At 39.9% G+C, this 21,135-nt stretch overlaps 1 protein-coding gene across 5 annotated transcripts in view; it reads left to right on the top strand.

The window, feature by feature from the left end:
- The window catches only part of SLC12A7 (solute carrier family 12 member 7), a 142,234-nt gene that overhangs the window by 61,211 nt on the left and 59,888 nt on the right, over positions 1–21,135 (top strand). For all 5 annotated transcript variants that reach the window (XM_039329232.1, XM_039329233.1, XM_039329234.1 and 2 more), the window contains exons 2-5: positions 14,220–14,314; positions 15,284–15,406; positions 15,991–16,137; positions 19,420–19,474. In XM_039329232.1, coding sequence (XP_039185166.1) covers positions 14,220–14,314; positions 15,284–15,406; positions 15,991–16,137; positions 19,420–19,474 — 420 coding nt within the window. The remainder of the gene's footprint in view (positions 1–14,219; positions 14,315–15,283; positions 15,407–15,990; positions 16,138–19,419; positions 19,475–21,135) is intronic.

Below are 21,135 nucleotides of genomic sequence, written 5' to 3'. Positions count from 1 at the left end.
ATTATGAACCACTATGGGCAAAAGTCCAAAAGGATTTAATAGATTGGAAAAAATTGCAATTGTCATTGTTGGGGAGAATTTCAGCTGTAAAAATGAATGTTCTACCAAAGTTTCTTTTTTTGTTTCAGATGATACCTATTCTTAAAAAAGAGGCAAATTTGGAGGAATGGCAAAAGGGTATCAATAATTTTATATGGGCCGGGAAGAAACCAAGGGTTAAATTTAAGATATTACAGGATGCTCGAGAAAGAGGGGGACTTAAGGCACCCAATTTGAAATTATATTATGATGCAGCCGCCCTAACTTGGTTAAGTGATTGGCTTAATTTAACAAATATGGATATTCTTTTTTTGGAAGGTTGGGATTTAATATATGGTTGGCATGCATATTTAATTTTTAATAAGAAAGTTGATCGGACTTTTAAATCACATATTTTGAGGAATGCCTTACTTCGTGTTTGGAAGAAGTATTATTATAGATTAAATTATAAAATACCTATCTGGGGGATTCCCAGACATGCAATTGAGGGAACCTCTAAGGGGACAAATTTTGATAAAATTTCATATAAAGAATTGTTAATTTGTTCTGGTTCGAATTGGCATTTGAAATCCCTAGATGTATTAAGGCAGCAAAATATTCTACAGTCATGGTTTCAATATTTACAAATAATGGATAGATGGACTGTAGACAAGAAAGAGGGAATAACACTAGAAGATAGACAATTGGTTATTCAGATTAAAAACCAAGGTCCGGCTCATATAAAAAGAATATATAATGTTTTATTAGAGTTAGATTCGGAAACAGAATTGGTTAAAGATTGTATGATTAAATGGGCTCAGAATATACAGGAGCCGATCTCATTGGATTTATGGGAGATAATTTGGATAAGAAATGTTAAATTTACACAAGCTCAAAATTTGAGAGAAAATTTTTATAAAATGTTTTATAGATGGTATTTAGATCCTAAAAAACTATCTTGTATGTATTCCAACATACAGCCCAAATGTTGGAGATGTGGCAATAATGATGCGACATACTTTCATATTTGGTGGAATTGTAAAAAAGTAAAGGCTTTTTGGATTATGATTTGGTGGAACATTCAAAAGATTTTTAGAAAGAAGATAAAGTTTACTCCTCAACTATTTTTACTTGGTATTTTTGTTGACTTAAATGAAAAAGAAACTACTTTGATGTTGAATTTATTAACTGCAGCAAGGTTACTAGTAGGTCTATATTGGAAGAAAGATTCTTTGCCTACTTTAGAAGAATGGATATTTAAAGTATCTAGTTTTGCAGAAATGGCAAAAATTTCTGCTTATTTAAAGGATCATACACAAGAAAGATATATTACTGTATGGGGAAGGTGGATAGATTATATTCAGAAAAAATATGGAATTAAAAAGTTTTATTTATTTTATGAATGAATATCAAATATTATAGAGAATTGTTTTATAAGTTATGGAGTTAAAGGTTAATTATGATATTTTTTTTTCTTTCTCTTTTTTTTTCTTTTTTTAATTATTATAATTTTCTTTTTCTTTTTTTTTCTTAACCCTGTATTCTGCTCTGGGAAGTGAAGGGAGGGGGGGTGGGGGTGGGAGGGAGGGTAAGGGGGGGGTTTCTCTATTTTAAAATTTTATTGTATTTTTATAAATGATTGTATGTTTTTAAAAAAATAAAAATTTTCAAGATAAAAAAAAAATAATAATAACAGCAATTGTTTAGGAGTTTGACTAATACTAACTTGAGATATCATTCCACCTCAGATGAGCCTAAAGAGCCACATTGTCGTGGCTTTTAATTATCTGGGGGTAATGAAGCTCAAGGTTGTTCTCCAGTACAGGAGATGGAGAATCCACCATTGGGTTTTCTCTGTCTGCCTGCTCTTGAGACCAAGTAGCCAAAATTGACACACCCCCTCTTGCTAGGAGATCCAGTCTTAACTTGGTCTCAAGCTCTTGAAGACATATCAGGTTTGGCTGTCATCAGATAGCAGGTTAGAAATCCATTGGTGAATTCTCCTTTTCCCTATAAAATTGACTAAATACTAATTTGGAATCCTCCCTTAAATTTTCCCATAGCATTGGGATCAGTGCTACCTTAAATCAAATTTGAGGAGTGGGAGGTGGGGGGGGGAAAGCTTTTGCAGCTTTTCTTTCCAATTTCCCCAGGGCTCTGGGGAAACCTTTCTGACAGGCTTTGCCTTAGATTTACCTCACTCTCCCCCCCCCCGTTTCTCCAAACGACCGGCAGAATCTCGTGCTGCAGGCTTGAGATTTTCTGTTAAATATGGGGCCTCCGGATCATCTCCGGCAGCCGGGAACATTCGCAGACGCCATTTTGGTTGCCGTCGAAGGCAACGAAATCTAGATCAGACCGGTTTTTTGCCTGCTGTTTGGAGGCAATTGTGCTGTGTTCATTTTCGGCGCAGCGCTTTGCGCTGCCATCACGTCCAGCCCCAGCACCTCTGATCTTTTTGAAGCCCCCGGTGCCCTTCCCAACGCAGAGCAAGTTGCAGCCGCCATTTTGGGACTGCCCCCTAGGGGAGCGAAGCCAAACACTCCTTTTACAATTTGTTTGGGGGCTTCTCCGGATTCATTGAACAGGCCTCTGGTGGTTTGTGGGTCAGGGTCTTTCGGTCCCACCACATGTTAATTTAATAATGATTTCACGGACCCACCGCAACTGCCATTTTGGAACGCCATGCGGTCCTCCATCTAGGCCACATTGGAGCCCTGCCCCAGTGACTGTCTGCAGGTCTCACTCATACAACAGAGATTCACAGGCTAGGTCAGATCCTCAGGCTACCACCACCCTTATTGACCAGTCACCATTTGAATTGATCCTTTCTTGCCAGGCCTTGTCTCAGGCCCTCTGCGCCCTGCATTGGGAGTTTTTTACCTTTTCTGGTGCACCTTGACTAGCCACCTAAGGCCTCCAGGCAGAGCCCAGAGCGGGTCCCCAACCGTGCCTTTGGCATCTGACTCAAGTGCCATGACCAAAGCCCAGATAGAATTTTTTCTGGTCAGGGGAGCAGTCTTGTTACTTGTTCCAATTTCGCTTCCGCCAACTGCTTGCCTGCCAGAGCTTCGCCTCAGTTTCCCTGAGCCTGCTCAACCAGGATGGAGGGCTCCACGATGCCTCAACCCATGAGCACTGCCTCTCCATCCTCCAGTTACGACTGCCACAAATCCTCTGAACAGGAGGCGGCAGGCAAGCCCAAGTCTAAGGCTAAGACCACTCTCAAGAAGCCTTCTAAGATGGCAGAAAAACAAGCCAGCTGTAGGTACCAGGCTCTGGAGAAGGAGTTCTCCAGAGTGCAGAGACAGGCCAGATTAGAGACGGAGCAAATGGCGGTTCCTGAATTTGACCTTCCTCTAGGCCCTTCAACCTCGGCCTAAGGTATGTGGTCTCTCACAGGGATACCTGCCTCACTCAGCTCCCCTTCTGTATTAGTTCAGCAGACACCAGCTGCTTCAAGCTCAGCCCCAGAGGCCACCTTCACTCCTACGGCCGCGGGGCTCAGGGGTCCGGACATTGGAGACATTTTCTCCAATGGACGTCTTGAGGCCTTACTATCCAAGGTAGTGGATCGCGCTTTAGTGGAAAGGTCTTTTCATCCGTCTGGGCAAGGGGCTTCCATATCGACCATGCCACCGTATGTTCCCCCCATGGGATTTCCTGGTCTTCAGGAACCCACATCTCCTGCACACTCCTCCATGAGCAGATACTCATCTCTGCAATGTGAGGAGCAGCCGGAATTTAATCTATCAAAGGAGGAGGAACTTCTACCTGAATCCTCCCCATCGGGAGGTTTGTTCAATCCAGCCCTTTTTCTTACACTACTTCGCAAGGCCACATCAATGGCAAACATAGGGTCCGATCTGTTTCCTCAGCCACAGGCAACTTCGGATTCCAGTCCAAATCCGATATTTTTTGAGACGGTGGCAGCCCAACATCATGTTCCGTGTCCCTCAATTTTTCTCAAGGGGATCAAAAAACAATGGGCCTCCCCTTCCTCCTTCCCTTCCATAAGTGGGTCTGACAAAAAGCTTTTCAGCACCTCCACAGACCTCACTGATGCCCTGGAGGTCCCTAAGGTTGATGAAGCCTGGACCCCTCTGGTATCCCAGACTGCGGTCGCTGGAGACATGTCAGAGGCGCTCAAAGTGGGTGACAAAAAATGGGACCAGACCTTCCGGAAGACCCATCAATCAGCTGCATGGGCAATCAAAACGGCCACCTGTGCGTCCTTCTTTGTGCGTACCACTCTTTTATGGCTGTGTCAGCTTCAGGTCATTCGCACCCATCAGGACCTAAGCAAAGTGACCTAAGCAGCTACTGAGTATGCTGTGGACACAACACTTCAGTCGGCCAACTTCGCTTCTAGGTCCCTGGCATCCAACATTACAGCCAGGAGGATGCTTTGGCTGAAACACTGGCAGGCCGACACCAAAGCTAAATGGCGTCTCGTGACTGCTCCATATCTGGGCAATAATCTTTTGGGGAGGCCCTGGCCCTGTACTTTGTGGAGAACAAGGACAAGTGAAAGGTCATGGCCCACGTGAACAAATGGGCTGACAAACGTTCTTTTCCCTATTTCCGCAGGCAGTCCTTTCGGCCAGTGGCAGGCCCATCAGTCACTCAGCCTTCCCGCTCATACACACCTAGACAGGATAGGCCGTATGACAGGCCGGGCTTTCAGTCCAGACAGCAGAGTCTATCCAAGTGGCCATTTCGAGGGGCAGGGCGCCCCTACAGGAGGTTCAAGTGACTTTTACACTCCGCTTCCCATTGGGGGAAGGCTGGCACATTTCTTCCATCAGTGGGAATTCACATCCACGGACACCTGGGTCTTACAAACCATCCAGTTTGGTCTGTCCCTAGAATTTCTGGCCAGCCCCCCAGACCGATTCATTACCTGTCCCATTTTCCGAGATCCACCCAAACAAGGTCTCATGCAGGAGGCCATTCAACATCTCCTAGAGATTCAGGCCATAGAACCGGTACCACTGGACCACAAGAGAGGAGGATTCTACTCCATCCTATTTGTGGTCCCCAAGGCCTCAGGGGAATGGAGAGCTATTCTGGACCTCAAGGGTCTGAACTATTACATCATTTACAAAAATTTCAAGATGCAATCACTCCAGTCCATCCTGGGGGGCATCAGACAAGAAGACTTCCTGGCATCAATAGACCTCACAGAAGCTTACCTCCACATCCCAATCCATCCAGTTCACCAGCGGTTCCTCAGGTTCTGTTACAGGGGCAGTCATTTTCAGTACAAGGCTCTTCCTTTTGGCCTTTCCTCGGCACCCAGGGTGTTCACCAAGATCCTGGCCGTACTAGCCGCTCACTTGAGGAAGGTACCAGTACACGTCCAGCATTACCTGGATGACATCCTGATTCAAGCGTCATCCTTCCAGGCAGCTCAGTCGGGCCTGGAACTTACCATTCAGGTCCTCCAACAGCATGGTTTATCGGTAAATTTTCAAAAAAAGTCAGACGGTTCCCTCATCCAGGCTTCTGCACCTGGGAGCCATCATAGACACCACAAACTACATGGTCTCTCTGTCCCAGGAGCAACTGGTCATCAACAGGGATCTGGCTCGTCGGGTGTACAGGGACCGTACCGTCCCACTGGTATTACTCTTCCATCTCCTGGGAAAGATGGTCTCATGCATAGCCATAGTTCCCTGGGCCAGGCTACATTTGCGGGACCTCCAATGGTTCTTCTTACCATTTCAGCGGGTGAATGCCAGTGCATCAACCCATCTGGTCAGGCTTCCAGTTCACATTCTCAGCACATTCTGTGCTGGTGGTTCTCACCAAGGAACCGGACCGCATCACCATTACGACGAACGCCAGTCTATTCGGTTGGGGAGCCCATCTACAGTCTCAGTTTGCACAGGGCCGCTGGTCCCGCGCAGACTTGAGATGTAACATCAACTGGCTGGAGCTCAGGGCCATTCACTTAGCTTTTCACCAATTCAGGCACTGGATCAGGGGCCATCACGTTCTGATGCTCACGGACAACGTGGTGTCCAAGGCGCACGTCAATTGCCAAGGGGGCACCAGGGCCAGGTCCCTTATGTCCAAGGCACAGCTCCTGAGTTCCTGAGCAGAGTCCAACCTGGCCTCTCTCAGGGCCGAACACATCTCAGGGATTGAGAACCAGCAGGCAGACTTTTTGAGTCGCTCTACGGTGGACCCCTCGAAGTGGGGGTTGCATCCGGACCTGTTCTCCAAGATCTCCCACAAGTTCGGCCATCCGATCCTCGACCTGTTTGCGTCGTCAACCAATGCCCGACTCCCCAGGTACTACCGCTATTTTCTTCCGGGACGGAGGGGACGGATGCATTGCGGACCCCGTGGCCATAGGGTCTCCTTTATGCCTTCCTTCCCCTCCCACTCATACCGGCGACCATCCATAAACTACTCCAGGAGCAGGTGGAAATAATCCTCGTGACCCCGTACTGGCCACAGAGGCCCTGGTTTGCCGATCTGGTGAATCTTTCCCAGTCCCCTTTGTGGAAGATTTCTCCACATCGCGTGTCCCTAAACCAGGGCACCCTACGACACCCGGACCCTCAATGGTTACAGTTGACCGTCTGGCACTTTAGCGCAGCATCATGACACAAGAATTGTTTCCCCCCTGTGCAATTTCCATGATTCAGGCCTCTTGTCGTCCAGCGACCAATCGCATTTATGATTCTACTTGGAAAAATTTTTTGCCATTGGTGTAAAAGGCAACAACTGGATGTCTACAAATTGACCATCCCTCAGATTGCAGATTATCTTCTGGACGGTTTGGACAGAGGCCTGGCCCCTGCGACTATTCGCAGACAGGTAGCGGCCCTGTCAACATTTCTCACTTGTGTGGATTCAGTTCCCTTAGCTCATCATCCTAGAATACACGCCTTCATCAAGGTTGTGTGCAACAATAGGCTCCCCTTGGTACACAGGTATCCCTCTTGGGAATTACCTCGCGTGCTTCACGCTCTTAACAAAACCACCATTTGAGCCTATAGCTACTATTCCGTTGCGGAACTTGTCTCTTAAGGTTGCGTTTTTAATCACCATCACGTCAGCCAGACGTATCTCTGAGTTGGTGGCTCTCTCGGTCAGGAATGACCTCTGTATCTTTTACAGCGATCAGGTGGCCCTTCGTCTGGACCACCGTCCAAGGTCAACTTGATCTTCCATAGGGCACAGGAAGTTATTTTGCCAAATTTTTGCCCCAATCCTTCCCATGACTTGGAGCGGCAGTGGCACACACTGGATGTCCGCAGGGCACTGCAGCGTTACATGAAGCGCACGGAGCCTTTTTGTAGATCTGAGGCCCTGTTATTTCCTTCCGTCCAGCTTCTCTGGGACAGAAGGTGTCTGCTGGCATATTGGCAGGTGGATCAGGGCCTGCATCGTGGAGGCATACCAGTCCTCTTCCCTGCTAGCTCCAAGTCATCTTACTGCCCATTCCACTCGCAGCGCTGCAACCTCTGCGGCATGGGCCACACAGGCGTCCATTGAGGAGATTTACAGGGCTGCAACACGGTCCTCGCCCTCCCCGTTTGTACGCCATTACAGGATTGACCGCTTCACTTCTGCAGACGCCTCATTTGGTCAGAAGGTCCTTCAGCAGGTGGTCTCCGGGAACATTGTTTCAGCCTTATCTGCTTCCCACCCATTGGGACAGTGAGGCTTTGGTATGTCCCATTGGTGTTTCTCCATCTCCTGTACTGGAGAAGGGGTGTTGTCTTATCTGAGTGCCTTTTCTCAGTACAGAGATGGAGAATCCACACCCATCCTTTAGGTCAGTTAGGCCGAGATTAAGGGATTGAGAGCCAACACCTTTGTCCACCTTCAGCCATTTTCGCCCTCGTTAAGACTGGATCTCCTAGCAAGAGGGGGCATGTCAAGTTTGGCTACTTGGTCTCAGACAGAGAAAACCCATTGGTGGATTCTCCATCTCCGTACTGAGAAAAGGCGTTCAGGTAAGACAACGCCCCAACTATGGAGTTTCTTTTCCGAGCTTGGATGTTTGCTTGCAGATGTTTCGTTACACAACTAGGTAAAGTCAGTGCTAGTGAATGGGGGGGGGGGGGCTGGGTTGCTCCCTGGGTGCACAGTGTACAATACCTTGCCCTGTTTAAGTACGAGTGTGATTTTCTTCTTGATAGTTCCTTGATTAGGTATTGTTTTCTGCTTGATTGTTTGTCTGATGATTGTTTGTCTGATGTTAATAATTCCTTGTCTGAGTGTTGGCTGCTGGAGAGGATGTGTTTTGGTCTTCTTTTTCTTTCCTTAGCTTTTTTGTTGTTTCTTTTGAATGGTATGAAAATATAGTTGGCTCATTTGTCTGAATGCCAAGCTTCCAGGAATTCCCTAGCATTTTTTGGATTTAGTTTGGTCTAGGTATAACTGGAATTGAGTCTGCCCATATGTTGAGAGATTAAGGAGTTTATAATTGTGTCTTTTGGCCTCTAATTGGTGCTCATGAATGTACACAGTGGCTGTTACAATCCTTACATTGTGTGCTGTAGATGATTTTTGTTTTTGTTTTCTTGAGCTATTGGGTCTTTTGGTTTACGTAAGACGTTTGGCAGACTTTAGTTGGTTTGTGTACTATGGTTGTAATAATTTGTTGGTTTCTGATGTGTTTTTGATTATGGTATTCTTATCCTTGTATTGGTTATGCTGTAGTGAGTTGGTTGTCAAGCACTTTTTGATAAAGTTGGGTGGGCATCCATTTTGTTGGAAGATGTTGTATTAGAGGTCTGTGTCCTTTTTCTGGTGTTCTGGGTTGTTGTATGTTTGTATGGTGTTATCTAAGACTCCCAGGAAAAAAAAATCTTGAAAAATGACATCAGTCAGTTAAATAAATAGATTTGACAGAGAAGCAAAAAGATGCAAAAAGTTGTTTAAATTTTGGGGGAGGGGTGCTAATTTGTTGTGGAACTATTTGTCCTATTAGGGCAGTCAAGGAAAAGGGCTCTCTGATGAAAATAGAGTTGATATATCTACCTATGAGTTTAATAAGTTATATTGAACTTTATGTGAATAGATTTCAATTTGAACAGTGGGTTATTTCCTTCTTTCCCGCTCTCATGTACTTCAGATTTGCTTTGTTCTTCTTGTATCTCCAGAGTGCTGCAACATACTTAATAGTTGTGGAGTTAGTTGAAAAAGGAAAAAAAGACCATATCACTAGAATGATAAAAAAGCAAATATGTGATTAGATATAATTATCAATTCTGACTAGGAAACAATTGTGCAATTTAATTATCTGGTTTTGGGACAGATGATTTCTCACTCACTCACTCATTCACTCACTCAAATGGTGAACATACATAATATCCCTGCTTCCTATTTCCCCCAGAACAATAACCCTGTGTGTAAGCTGGTTAAAAGCTTGTAAGAAAATTCACCAGGTTGGAACCTTGGGTGTATAGAGGCTGCATTTAAGTTTAAACTTAACAAGGTGGTTAAGAGACATCTTGAGTAAGTTTGTTAATGTATCTCTTAACTCTATTATCTCTTAATGAAGTGCAATTTATGTTGGAAATCACCACATATTGTTCAAAAGTGTTAAAGGTCCTCACTGATTCATATAACTAAATATAATTGTTTTGCTATCCCTGGGTTCTTTGTTAAGGTCTCCTATCTCATGAATCAGCTCTTCTCTGTACACAGGGCATCACTGAAACTAGTACTCCAGTTAAGGAACTTACTGTTCTTTTCCTTCTTTTTGCCAGATGTATTTGCTACCTCTGTTCATGCTCTAACGAATGGAACATTTTCCTATTCGTTATTCACCTTTGCCTGAACAGTTCAATTCAGTATCCATCTGCTATGTAGATATTAGGAAACTCAGAACAAGTTCAGTAAATTTCCATCTAGATATGGAGCAGATCCAGGCATGTTTAAAGCTGCTATGCCATAACCCTTTAACCTTCCTGAACCGCTGTGCCCTTCTGTTTTTTTCATGTTTTATAATTATAATTCCAGTACTGTGATCGTGACAGTCTGTAATTCTTATTGCACTGCAACAGTATGGAGGAAAAGTTGCAATGTTGAACTGATATGTTTAGTATCTTACTTCATAGAGATTATTTTTTTCCATTGTCAGAAACAGGCTCACATTTTCTGCTCTTCCAGATTCAAGTTGCTATCTCAGCACTGTCTTGCATTCATTTATTTATATATAACAATATAACTTGTGACATGTACAGGCAGACCTTGACTTACAACAGTTCATTTCGTGACTGTTCAGTTACAATGGCATTGAAAAAAGAGACTTATGACAGTTTTCACACTTATGACCATTGCAGCATCTCCACAGCCAAGTGATCAAAATTCAGACACTTGACAACTGACTCATGTTTACAATGGTCACAGTCTCCTTGTGCCATGTGATCCCATTTTTGACCTTTTGACAAGCAAAGTCAATGGATCACTTAACTGTGTTACTAACTTAACAACAACTGTAATGATTCACTTAACAACTGTGGCAAGAGTGTTCGTAAAATGGGGCAAAACTCACTTGTCTTGTTAGCAACAGAAATTTTGGGTTCAATCATGGTTGTAAGTTGAGGACTACCTGTACATTAGATTGTAATTGCTGGTCCCTGATTATTTATGTGGAACTCTTAAGAGACATTGGCACCTGTAATTTCTAAAAGGATTTCTTTATTTGGCTTTAAAATGAGCAGTGTTTGTGGCTTCCCAATTTAAGACTAATTGCTGGTCACTCTACCATGTTATCATTCTGTTTTTTTTTCACAGCTAAATGTTAATTATCTAATAATATTTAATAAATTAAATAATATTTAATTTAATATTTAAAAGAAGAAATAGGGGAAACATGATAGCAGTATTCCAGTATTTGAGGAGCTGCTACAAAGAAGCGGGCGTCACATTATTCACCAAAGCACCAGAGGGAAGGACGAGAAACAATGGTTGGAAGCTGATCAAAGAGAGAAGCAACCTGGAATTAAGGAGAAACTTCCTGACAGTGAGGACAATTAACCAGTGAAATAGCTTGCCCCCAGAAATCGTGGGTGCTCCATCACTGGAGATTTTTAAAAAGAGGCTAGACAGTCACTTGTCTGAGATGGTATGGTTCTTCTGCCATAGACTAGAAGACCTCCAAGGTCCCTTCCAGCTCTATTCTTTTCTATTCTAATTTAGAATTCCTTTAATGTAGCTTCTTTGATCTTTTATGCTCAATTGTACACATTTCTATCACTGTTTTAACAGAATGCCTGAAGGATATTCACAATTTTATACTTAGAGTACATGTTATTGGTCTGATTTAAAGTATACCCTCAAATGTTTTAAGACAGTATTATTATTTTATCAGTCAGGGTGATGAAGATGCCTTACAGAGCTGGATATAAAAAGCAGTATTTCTTTGATTACCAAGCTGATTTGTGGTTTTTAGTTTAATACAGAAATCTAGTTTCCAGTACAGTTTATTTTTGCACATACTGTAGTGAGTGCTACCTTTGGAAATGTTCTTTATCTTCCAGCATCGGTACAGATGGGCTAATGAGGATTTCCTTTTCTGAGGACTTGTAATGCTGAGGATTTCTGAAATAAGATTTATAGGCTTCTCAGGGATAAGGCTTGCTAGAACTGGAGGTCAATAATCTCTGTGCTGTTTGTATTTTATGATGCCTAGTCCAAGTGTTAATAGATCAGGAAATTGGGAACACTTATTTGTAAGAAAGGAGCTATTTGTAAGAAAGGAGCTTGCATTTTTTTTTTTAGAATTCTATTACAAAAAATTAAATAGTTCATTGCTAATCCATTCGAATTGGTTCTTCCCATCAGTTTTCACAATTCATAATCATTTATATCAAGCATCCTCATATAGCTAATATTAACACAATAAAGTATTGTATACAATGCTTTCGTGCTTGATGCTAAAATGGCACCAAATTTTTAACTATCAAGAGGTAGTGAAAATACTTTCTGGAATTGATATAGAAGTAGGAGAAGCAATTTAAGTGGGTGTCAGAATTATACTGTGGTCCCCAGTCATTTGGGAAGAAAGATCTGTGAGAGATTTTGCCACCTTTGCAAGACCACATCTGTGTTTCCTTGCTATCTATCTGTGATGAAGTAGTCTTCAAAATGATGATAAATTCATAGCAATAATATTAAGTACAATGTAACTAGAGAAAGTGTATGATTCCACCTTCAGGTGGACGGGCACTGGACCTGAGCATTGCCATAGAACCAGAGACCCTTCAGTAAAAATAAGCACTCCATTTTTCATGATGGTGGAACCTGAGAGACACATTAAACATTTCAGGCTGGTCATATATTTGTTGGAACAAGTTGCTTCTCTTGTCCACATCATTTGGAAAATTAAAAAGACACCAAACTGTACACAGTGAGAGATGATCAAAGAGGAGAAGAGGTAGGACAGAACCTAAGCTGGATTTTCAGATAAGACAAGTGATGATCAAAGAAAGAAAGATATCAGGCAATTTCCATCCTCAACAAGGGCAAGAATGTTGACTCGAATACAGCAAATATAAAAAGCTAAGCTGTACTAAAGGTTAAAGCTGTTTAAAAATGAACTGTTTTCTATCAAAAGTAATCAGTGTCATGTTTTGTAAACTTGTTTGGATGAGAGAAAAATTATTATTAGAAAACAAATCCAGTTTGGTGTTCCAATTAACATTCTCCCCGCTAATTGATGGATGTGTTGCAATGTATTTGGGCAGGGATTTAAAAAAAAAAAATTGGTGATGGTGATAAGAAGTCCATTGTTTTGAAAAGAGTATATACTATTCAACAATGTGTAAACCATAACAAAACAAGATTTGTCTTGCCTATTTTTTAAACTCCAAACATATAGCTTAATAATGCTTTTAAATATTCATTGCAATGTTACTGTTTTACAACATGACTCATGACATGAACAGGCAAACATTTGAAGTGGTTTTATTGCTTCACAGTTAGCCTAAATTAATATGTTTAAATGCACGTTTACTAATTTTTCTTAAGGGTTTTCTTTCTGTAATAGCGGTAAATTGGTGGAAAGGTAGATAATTGCTTCCTCATATTTTATGATTCAGGTTGAAAGTCTGACTTATATGGAAGTTTTCACATAAAGGGAAAGTTTAATTAGGTTACCAACCATAGTGGCTCCCATGTCATATGCAGCATTTAGATCAGTGGCCTCAACCTTTCCAGCTTGGTAGCCCAGTCTGCTGTGGGGGAGGGGGTGAATGGCAGCCGTGTGCGTGCACAGCTTCATTTGTGCAAACGATGCGCATGCACCGTCCACTCACATGAATGGAGCTTGACAAGCGAGCGGAGGATGCTTGTACGTGAAGTTCTGCTTGTGTGAGTGGAGGGCACTTGAGCAGAGGGTGCTTGTGTTCATGTGCGCTTGCCCATTTCTCCCACAGCCCAGTTTCGAATAGGCCATAACCTGATAGTGGGCCACGGCCTGGGTTGGGGACCCCTGATTTAGATTATGCTTCCAGTGTAGCCAAATATTAATAAGCAGTCTTGAGCTATTCTGTGGAAGCCCAGATTGCTACTTTAGAGTCTTGCCCATATCCCACCAATTTGAAGGTACATAAAATACTCTGACTCTCTGGATACCTAAGATAGAAAAAAAAGCAGGAATTAATTGTGCATTGTGCAGTTGATCTGGTAAAAGAGTGAAAAATAATAAAACATGGAGTCAGATTTTAATAATTGCTTACTGTATTTGTTGTATTTATGTACTTTCTTATAACCTGCCCTGTAATCTAAATATCTCAGAGTTGATTAGTCCAAAAAATACAAAAAAATGAAAGAGAAAAATATTTAAAAATGCATCACTTGCAGGCCACGTACCTCACTATCAAATCTGTGTAACAGATTAAGGCCCCAACATAAAAATCCACCTTGTGTGTGAAAAATCTTTCAGTGATCCTGTCCTAACTTCAAGTCCTCTAATTATCTCATTCAGTGGCTGATGGACTCTGTAGTACTCTACAGCCTGACTGCTGTTTGTCTAAGCAGAATTATCCCAGCGTCCTTCTTTGGACCTATTCTTTTATAAAGTAAAATATCTGTTTATTTTACAGATTATCATAGCCAGATCTCTCATGCAGGAATATGAAATAAATATGTTATTGTTAAATTTGTCATAAACATTGTGTCATTTAATTGTCTGTTTGCTTCTAAGTATATTTGTTGTCCCTTGATAGGTGATGGGGTCCCACGGGAAAGTAGCCCATTCATCAACAATTCAAGTTTGGAGAGAGGAAGACTCTATGAAGGAAAAAATATGGCGCTCTTTGAGGTAATATTAATGATTAATTTCAACAAATCCTTGTTACTGCTAGTACATTTTAAGGGCACTAGTTGCTTGTTTAAAATCCATTGATGGTTTGCATAACACAGATGACTGAGTCCACCACTTCTTGGTCACCTTACTTATTCTCTGCATCAGCAATACACAATCCTCAACGACCCAGACAACATTCTCTTAAGACTTCCAGCTGACACAAAGAAAAGTGAGAAATGTTCACATCCTGCATTTATATTTTATTAAAGCTAGAAAATAATGGAACAAAACCCCACAATTATTAAGTATTCCAACTATTCTATTCCCTTTTCACCCAATAAAAGAAGAGGGAAATAGATGTCTTTGAAAAGCTCTATTTTTCACTGGGCTCTAAAGAACATAATCTCTCTCTCTCTCAGAAGAAATAAGGAACATTACTTGCTAGCCTTCTATGATTTCTCAGTAGAAAATAAATGCATAGGATTTGACAGCTGACAATAAAAAAAAAAACCTTTAAAAATTATTCTCACTCACCCGCATGTTACTTCATTGCCCCATCTCCTATTGTTCTTACTATCCAAAGTAATATCCACAAAAAATATCATAGTGAAACATTATTTTCTAACAATTACAAAATTTATTTTTCTTTTATATAGCTGTGTTATATACATGAATGAAAACAAAAAGTGGTTTTCTCAGTCAGTTGGTCTACAAAATTTACTTTTTGTGATGCATTCTCCAAAGTCTGACTAAAAATATGGTTCCTACGGTAAGAGTATACTTCTTAGATGGTATTTTTTCAAGCTCAATAACTGAATTATCTATATTTTGAGGCCATGCAATATTTATAAAAATAGCTCAAAAAACTTAGCTCTTGGATACTTTACATTGATTGGCTGTTTATATTACATTTAAATATGTGAGTATTTTGGGGCTAAAATGTGCTTTTCTCTGGCCTATTACTTTATCCCAAAATTTCAACAGGAAGAAATGGACAGCAACCCCATGGTATCATCTCTTCTTAACAAATTAGCCAATTATACCAATGTTACTCAGGGAGTGGTAGAACATGAAGAAGATGAAGATGCCAAGCGGAAGGAAATTAAGGTACAAAATGCACCCTCCATTCTCTATTAAATCATCATTTCCATGAGTTGGATACAGTGGTGGCCATGAATATTAACAATATTGGTTCCTGACCCATGAATCCTAGAGGTTTTAATGCTTTTCTTTTGTCACATTATGGTCATACAAGCTAAGAACTATGAGGAAGATTTATTTTTTCTTTCAAAGAAATAACACATGTATAAATTATAGCATGCACATAGACGTTCTTAACATCAAGACTTTACTAAGAGTTCAGTAATTTTCAGTTTTGCTAAAAAAAATTTGTAACAATTTGAATCAGAGCAGCTAAGATTAACAGCACAAAAAATAATGAAAAGAACAAGGCAAATGTGAAGGAAGATAAAAGTGTGTGTTATGTGATGCTGTGGGATATACTCTATATGCTATACACTAAAACATCTAGCATAACAAATAAAACAGAAAATAATGAAAAAAGCAAAAGAAAATGTAAAAGCCTGTGAGTAGAATGTAATTTTTGTGAGAAATACAAAAACCTTTCTGTATTGTGGCCTTTTTATCAAAAAGATTATCCTAACCAATTTTACATGTTATCTGATTTTTAGGCTCCAAGTATGGGTACTTTCATTGGCGTGTATTTACCCTGTCTACAAAATATTTTGGGAGTTATTCTATTTCTGCGACTGACATGGATTGTGGGAACAGCAGGAGTTCTTGAATCATTCATTATTGTATTCATGTGCTGTGCAGGTGTAAGTATAAGATATAATTTTTTTTTGTATTTGCTGAAGTATTCTGCATTCTAATAATTTTTGTGTTCTGTCTTGATAATTTTACAAATAGCTGGACAGGCTATTTATAGCAAATAAGGCTTGTAGTAATAGAGGCACGCTGTTCTGTTTCTATGTAGCCATATTTCTTAGAAGCAGCGCTGTTGACTGGCTAAAGTAGTATCAAGTGTGTTAAATGAAATCCGTCTACTTGTTTTGTTTATTTCTAGAATGAAAAAAAGTCACTGTTTTAGATCAGAAAATCTTGTGAGTAAGCCCTCTTCCTAACTTAAAGTAGAATTTAGTGCAAATTTAGTAGTTGTTTAAGAACAGAAAGTTGGAAGCTGCTTGACGAATACAAATAAATAAACAAGGCTACACTAAGGTAGATAGTACAGTTATAAAAAAGCACAGAATTTCTTCTGAGAATTTTCCTCTTATATAATTCTGTTTGCTAAAATAATTTTAGTGAATTAGCTGCATATTAAAGGCTGGGTTTAGAGATTTGATTAGTAGCACCCATACCTACACATTTCTAATCAATAGAAGTGTGCTAGAGATCTCTGGAATCATCCCAAGAAATAATTATGGGAGAAATATTTATTCTAGATATTTCAGATATGATATCTGAAATATCAAGTAGTCCTGGTAGTGCAGTGGTTAGAATTCAGTATTGCAGACAAACTTTGCCCACGGTCTGGAATTCGATCCTGATGGGGACTCAAAATGGATTCAGCCTTCCATCTTTCCAAGGCTGGTAAAATAAGGTCCCATATTCTTGGGGGCAATATGCCAACCTTGTAAATCAAGAGAATGCTGTAAAGCACTATAGGGCAGTATATAAGTCTAAGTGCTATTGCCATTGATACTGCTCTCTGGGAAAACCCCCAAGGCATTGTGATCTCTCCAAGTTTGATTTCCAAGGATGACTTGGAATCATTGTTCAGATAGACCTGGTGAATATAAACATTGTATTTTAAATATTTAAGTATTTAAAACTATAACTATACTATAAAATGATATTAAATTTTAAAATAAAGTTCATTCCCCCCCCCCAAATGCATTTCCATTCAGTGACTAGAAATGATTTAAAATAATATTTTCCAAAAATCTGCTGAAAATTGCTTTGCAAATTTGCATGTCAACCAGTTGTTGAGGTTTTTTTAACTTCCTTTGCCTGAAAAAAAAAAGTATTTTGTGAGTTAATGATTGAAAATTGGGAAGTCAAATAGATACCATGTCCTGCTTTTGACTGGTGGGAAAAATAGCCCTGTTGTTCTTTCTGTTGATATCATACATTTAGAACTTTATACCCATTACTTTTAAGCTAAACTGTAATAGAATTAGAAATTCAATATACCTGAATTCCATTTATTTATAAATTCAGTATATTCAGAATACATAATAATTATTAATCTGCTTAACTTGCATTAAGATCATGAAGCTTTAATTTTTCTCTCTCATTTTATCCTTGATATTGACACTGTGAAAGTGAAACCCTTATTTTCACTGGAGGTAATTCATCCACAGAGATAATAAATAGGATATGAAGACAAAGGAAACTCTTTCTCAACAGCTGATTGACTTGATTTATTTCCAATTGTTCTTGCTTCAAATAGCAACATTTGTTAGCAGCTTATAGACTCTGAGTTATTTCCAATGTTGAGAGCCAATGGATACCAGCAGTGCGTAATTTGAGCTAAACCTGCAAATGGGTCACCTTCAGAATTAAATTACAAAATTACTCTGGGAAGCTTCACAAAATGAAATGAATAACATTATATAAAAAATAACATACATAAACACAATTCCTGTGCAAGGAAACAAACCATCTTTCCACATCCCCCACACCAACATCCTAACCCAAAGCCTGAGGGAAAAGCCCATTAAAAAAAAAAGATTTCTCAAAAATGGGCATAGTAGGGTTCATACAGATATTGGAAGAATAAAAGCCGGTGCGGCAAGAAAAAAACTGCCTCTGAAGGCTAGCCAGAGAACACTGCTTTGTCAGTGGGTCCAATTGAACCGGCTGACCAAATCAAGCTGGGATGCATAAGATGGGCAGACAATATAAGAGACAAGCAATCTCTTAAAATAGCAAGGGCTTCATGTGTATCAGCCCTTCAAGTGGGCCAGATCAGAAAACTGAAGACTGTTGGAATTTTACTTTATTGTTGCAAGATATAATAAAATCTTGAAAAACTTGACAATTGCTGTCTTCCCTCTTATACCAAGGGAATCAAGAATCTTGAGTTTCTTTCTCACTCCCCCTCCTCCCTTTCCAGGCTAAGCTGGTATTCAGGTAATGGTCATTGAATACCTAATTCAAGATCATCTCTATACTCATCTATAATAGGTAATAATCAGCACCTTGAATTACAGTCAGAAGCTGGTTTGTATCCAATGCAACTCGCATAACAAGGATGTTATGTAAGCACAATGGGGCTTGTTCATCTCTGTTTGTGCTGCTGCATTCTGGGTCAGCAATAGCTTCCAAGTGACCTTCAAGGACAAAGTGACCTTCAAGGACAAATCCATTGCACTAGAATGCATTGTAATAGCCCATCCAGAAGATGACTAAGATGTGAAAAACTCTACTTGTATTGTTCAAGCTTTTTGGAGACCTTTATATATAAATATTTATTTTAACACAGTTTTCTATGTTACATTTTGTGATACAAATAGTGATGTGCATCTTGCCGCAAAATGTTTCTCATTGTGCCAAAGCCGGTCAAAACTATATAATATTTAGTTTTATATATATGTGCTATGTATAATAAATAAATTGGGCATTTGTACAGCCATATGGTATTCCCATCTGTTCCAGTTCTAAGAGTTACATTACTTGACTGAATATATGTGGCATGGGTTTTTCTTTACTGCTCTGTGCTTCAAAATGAAGTAATAGTTACAGCCTATATAAATAACTAGAAGGGAGAAGACATAAATAATGTATAGTATTTCTTCTTCTCATAATGTGGATATAGTGACTGAGCCCTTTCCAGATCAATAATCAATAACATTTTTTAAAAAAATGTTACTATAAAAAGTGTTCCTGGATATTATCGCCGCATGGATCTTGCTGTCTTGGTGAACAATGTAAGTTTCTACTGCTCTGTACTAGTCTATTTATATGATTTTTGTTTTTTTATAAAATTGAGTATTGTTCTCCACTGTGCAGCTGGGTGAATCCTTTTACATCTTGCAAACAGTCATAATTCTTTGCTTCTTAATAACATTTACTATTATCATTTGTTTTTGTAGACTATGCTGACTGCAATATCAATGAGTGCAATAGCAACAAATGGTGTAGTTCCAGGTAATAACAAAATATAATTTTGTTTTAAGATATTTCATGCACTTTATAAACAATCCTCCATTACTGGTGAAGTATTGATCACTGTGATTAAATGAGACATATGGAAGGTAGGCAGGAAAGAATTGCTTAACATATAATGTAAGATAATGCTGTCATGCAGAAAATGGTGTTTGTGAGAAAAGCACAAAAAATGAAAACTTGGCCTGATTTATTCCTGTTCTTGTCTGCTTTGCTAAGACGCAATGAATGGAACAAACAAGACAGGCCATGCAAAAGACAAGATAATGCCAACTGTCCTTTAATATCTACTGTGCAGCTTCTGCCAGATAAGTTGGGTGGGTACAGTGATATGTGAGGCCTCCCCTTTGTTCTTCAAATAGCAACAGAGAAAAGCCAAAACTAACATGAGAGATATCCTATCTGTTTATCAGATAGCAGCAGATAACCAGTTAGGCATATGCCTTTGAGAGAATAGGTGGAACTCCAGCCCTGAAATCTCTATGAATCCAAAATAATAGAAGTCAGGCATTTACTCCGGGATGTGTTTTACTTCAGAAGAAAATCTACTTGGTTTTGAACAGAATATACTCTTGAGAAGTAAAATTGTTCTCTCTTCTAGAGGGGAGGGGATGGAATATTGCATTAAAAGGATCTTTAATAATCTGGGTTTATAATGTACATTACCAGTGAACTTAATCCCTGACTATTACTTATTTGTTTATTTTTAAAAATAATCTCTGTATCCTCTTTCTCTACAAAATAGTTTATAATAGCCATTTAATCATTCTAATGTAAAATAATGTAAAAGAAGTTTAAATACAAATAGCTGAAATGGAATTGTTAACAAGGATTGATGGCTTAGAAAGGGGGTTAGAATAAGATGGAGTTTAAAATATCTAAATATTTAAAATATCCAAAGAGCAGGACCTTCCCACAAAACTCCTAAATACAATACCTGGAGGGGGGGCATTGTCACCAGTGGAGGTTCTTTAAGGGAACCTGCCTCTAGGTGGCATAAGATTTTGATTGTAGCTTGATACCAGATAGGCAGCTGGTGCAGATCTTTTAGTGCAGCTATAATGGGCATGTAAAAAGTAGCCCAGTCTGATACTTTACCACTGCATTGTCTTAGTTGTAAGTTTCAAACCAGTTTCAAGATGGCCTCAATAGACCACATTTAAATTTGAAGTCATCTTTGTATGGTAGTCTTTGTGACTATCTTTGTTCAGGAGAGGGTACCAACCTGTTAATAATAGGCACTTCTGACCATAAAAAATCATTTCCAGTGATGATGAGCACTACCAGAATGCAAACCTGTTCATTTAGAGCAAACATGTCAAACTCACGATGTCACACAACGTCTTGGAACTTTTTCTCCATTGCTGGCAATGGGGTGGGCGCGGTTTCCTTGTGACACGTCCGGCCCATGGGCCGGCAGTTTGACATCCCTGATTTAGAGGGAGTCAAACATCCCCCAGAGCAGATTTGTCTTTACTTTTTAGAGTAGAGGTATCCTTCTATCAGGTTACCCTCTGTCAGGTACCAGGAATCAGCTTAGTTTCTTGACCTCCAGAAACTCACCACCATATTCAATCATTAGTTTAGATTAGACATTTGTCTTTCTTTTCTTATATATAATTTTTTTTATTTTCAATTTTGCA

This window comes from Crotalus tigris, unplaced genomic scaffold (assembly GCF_016545835.1).
Source record: "Crotalus tigris isolate CLP2741 ecotype Arizona unplaced genomic scaffold, ASM1654583v1 scf7180000024391.5723578, whole genome shotgun sequence".
Taxonomy (NCBI): Eukaryota; Metazoa; Chordata; class Lepidosauria; order Squamata; family Viperidae; genus Crotalus; species Crotalus tigris.
Note: the sequence above shows the minus strand (reverse complement) of the source record. Positions and strands in the feature narration are given on the sequence as shown.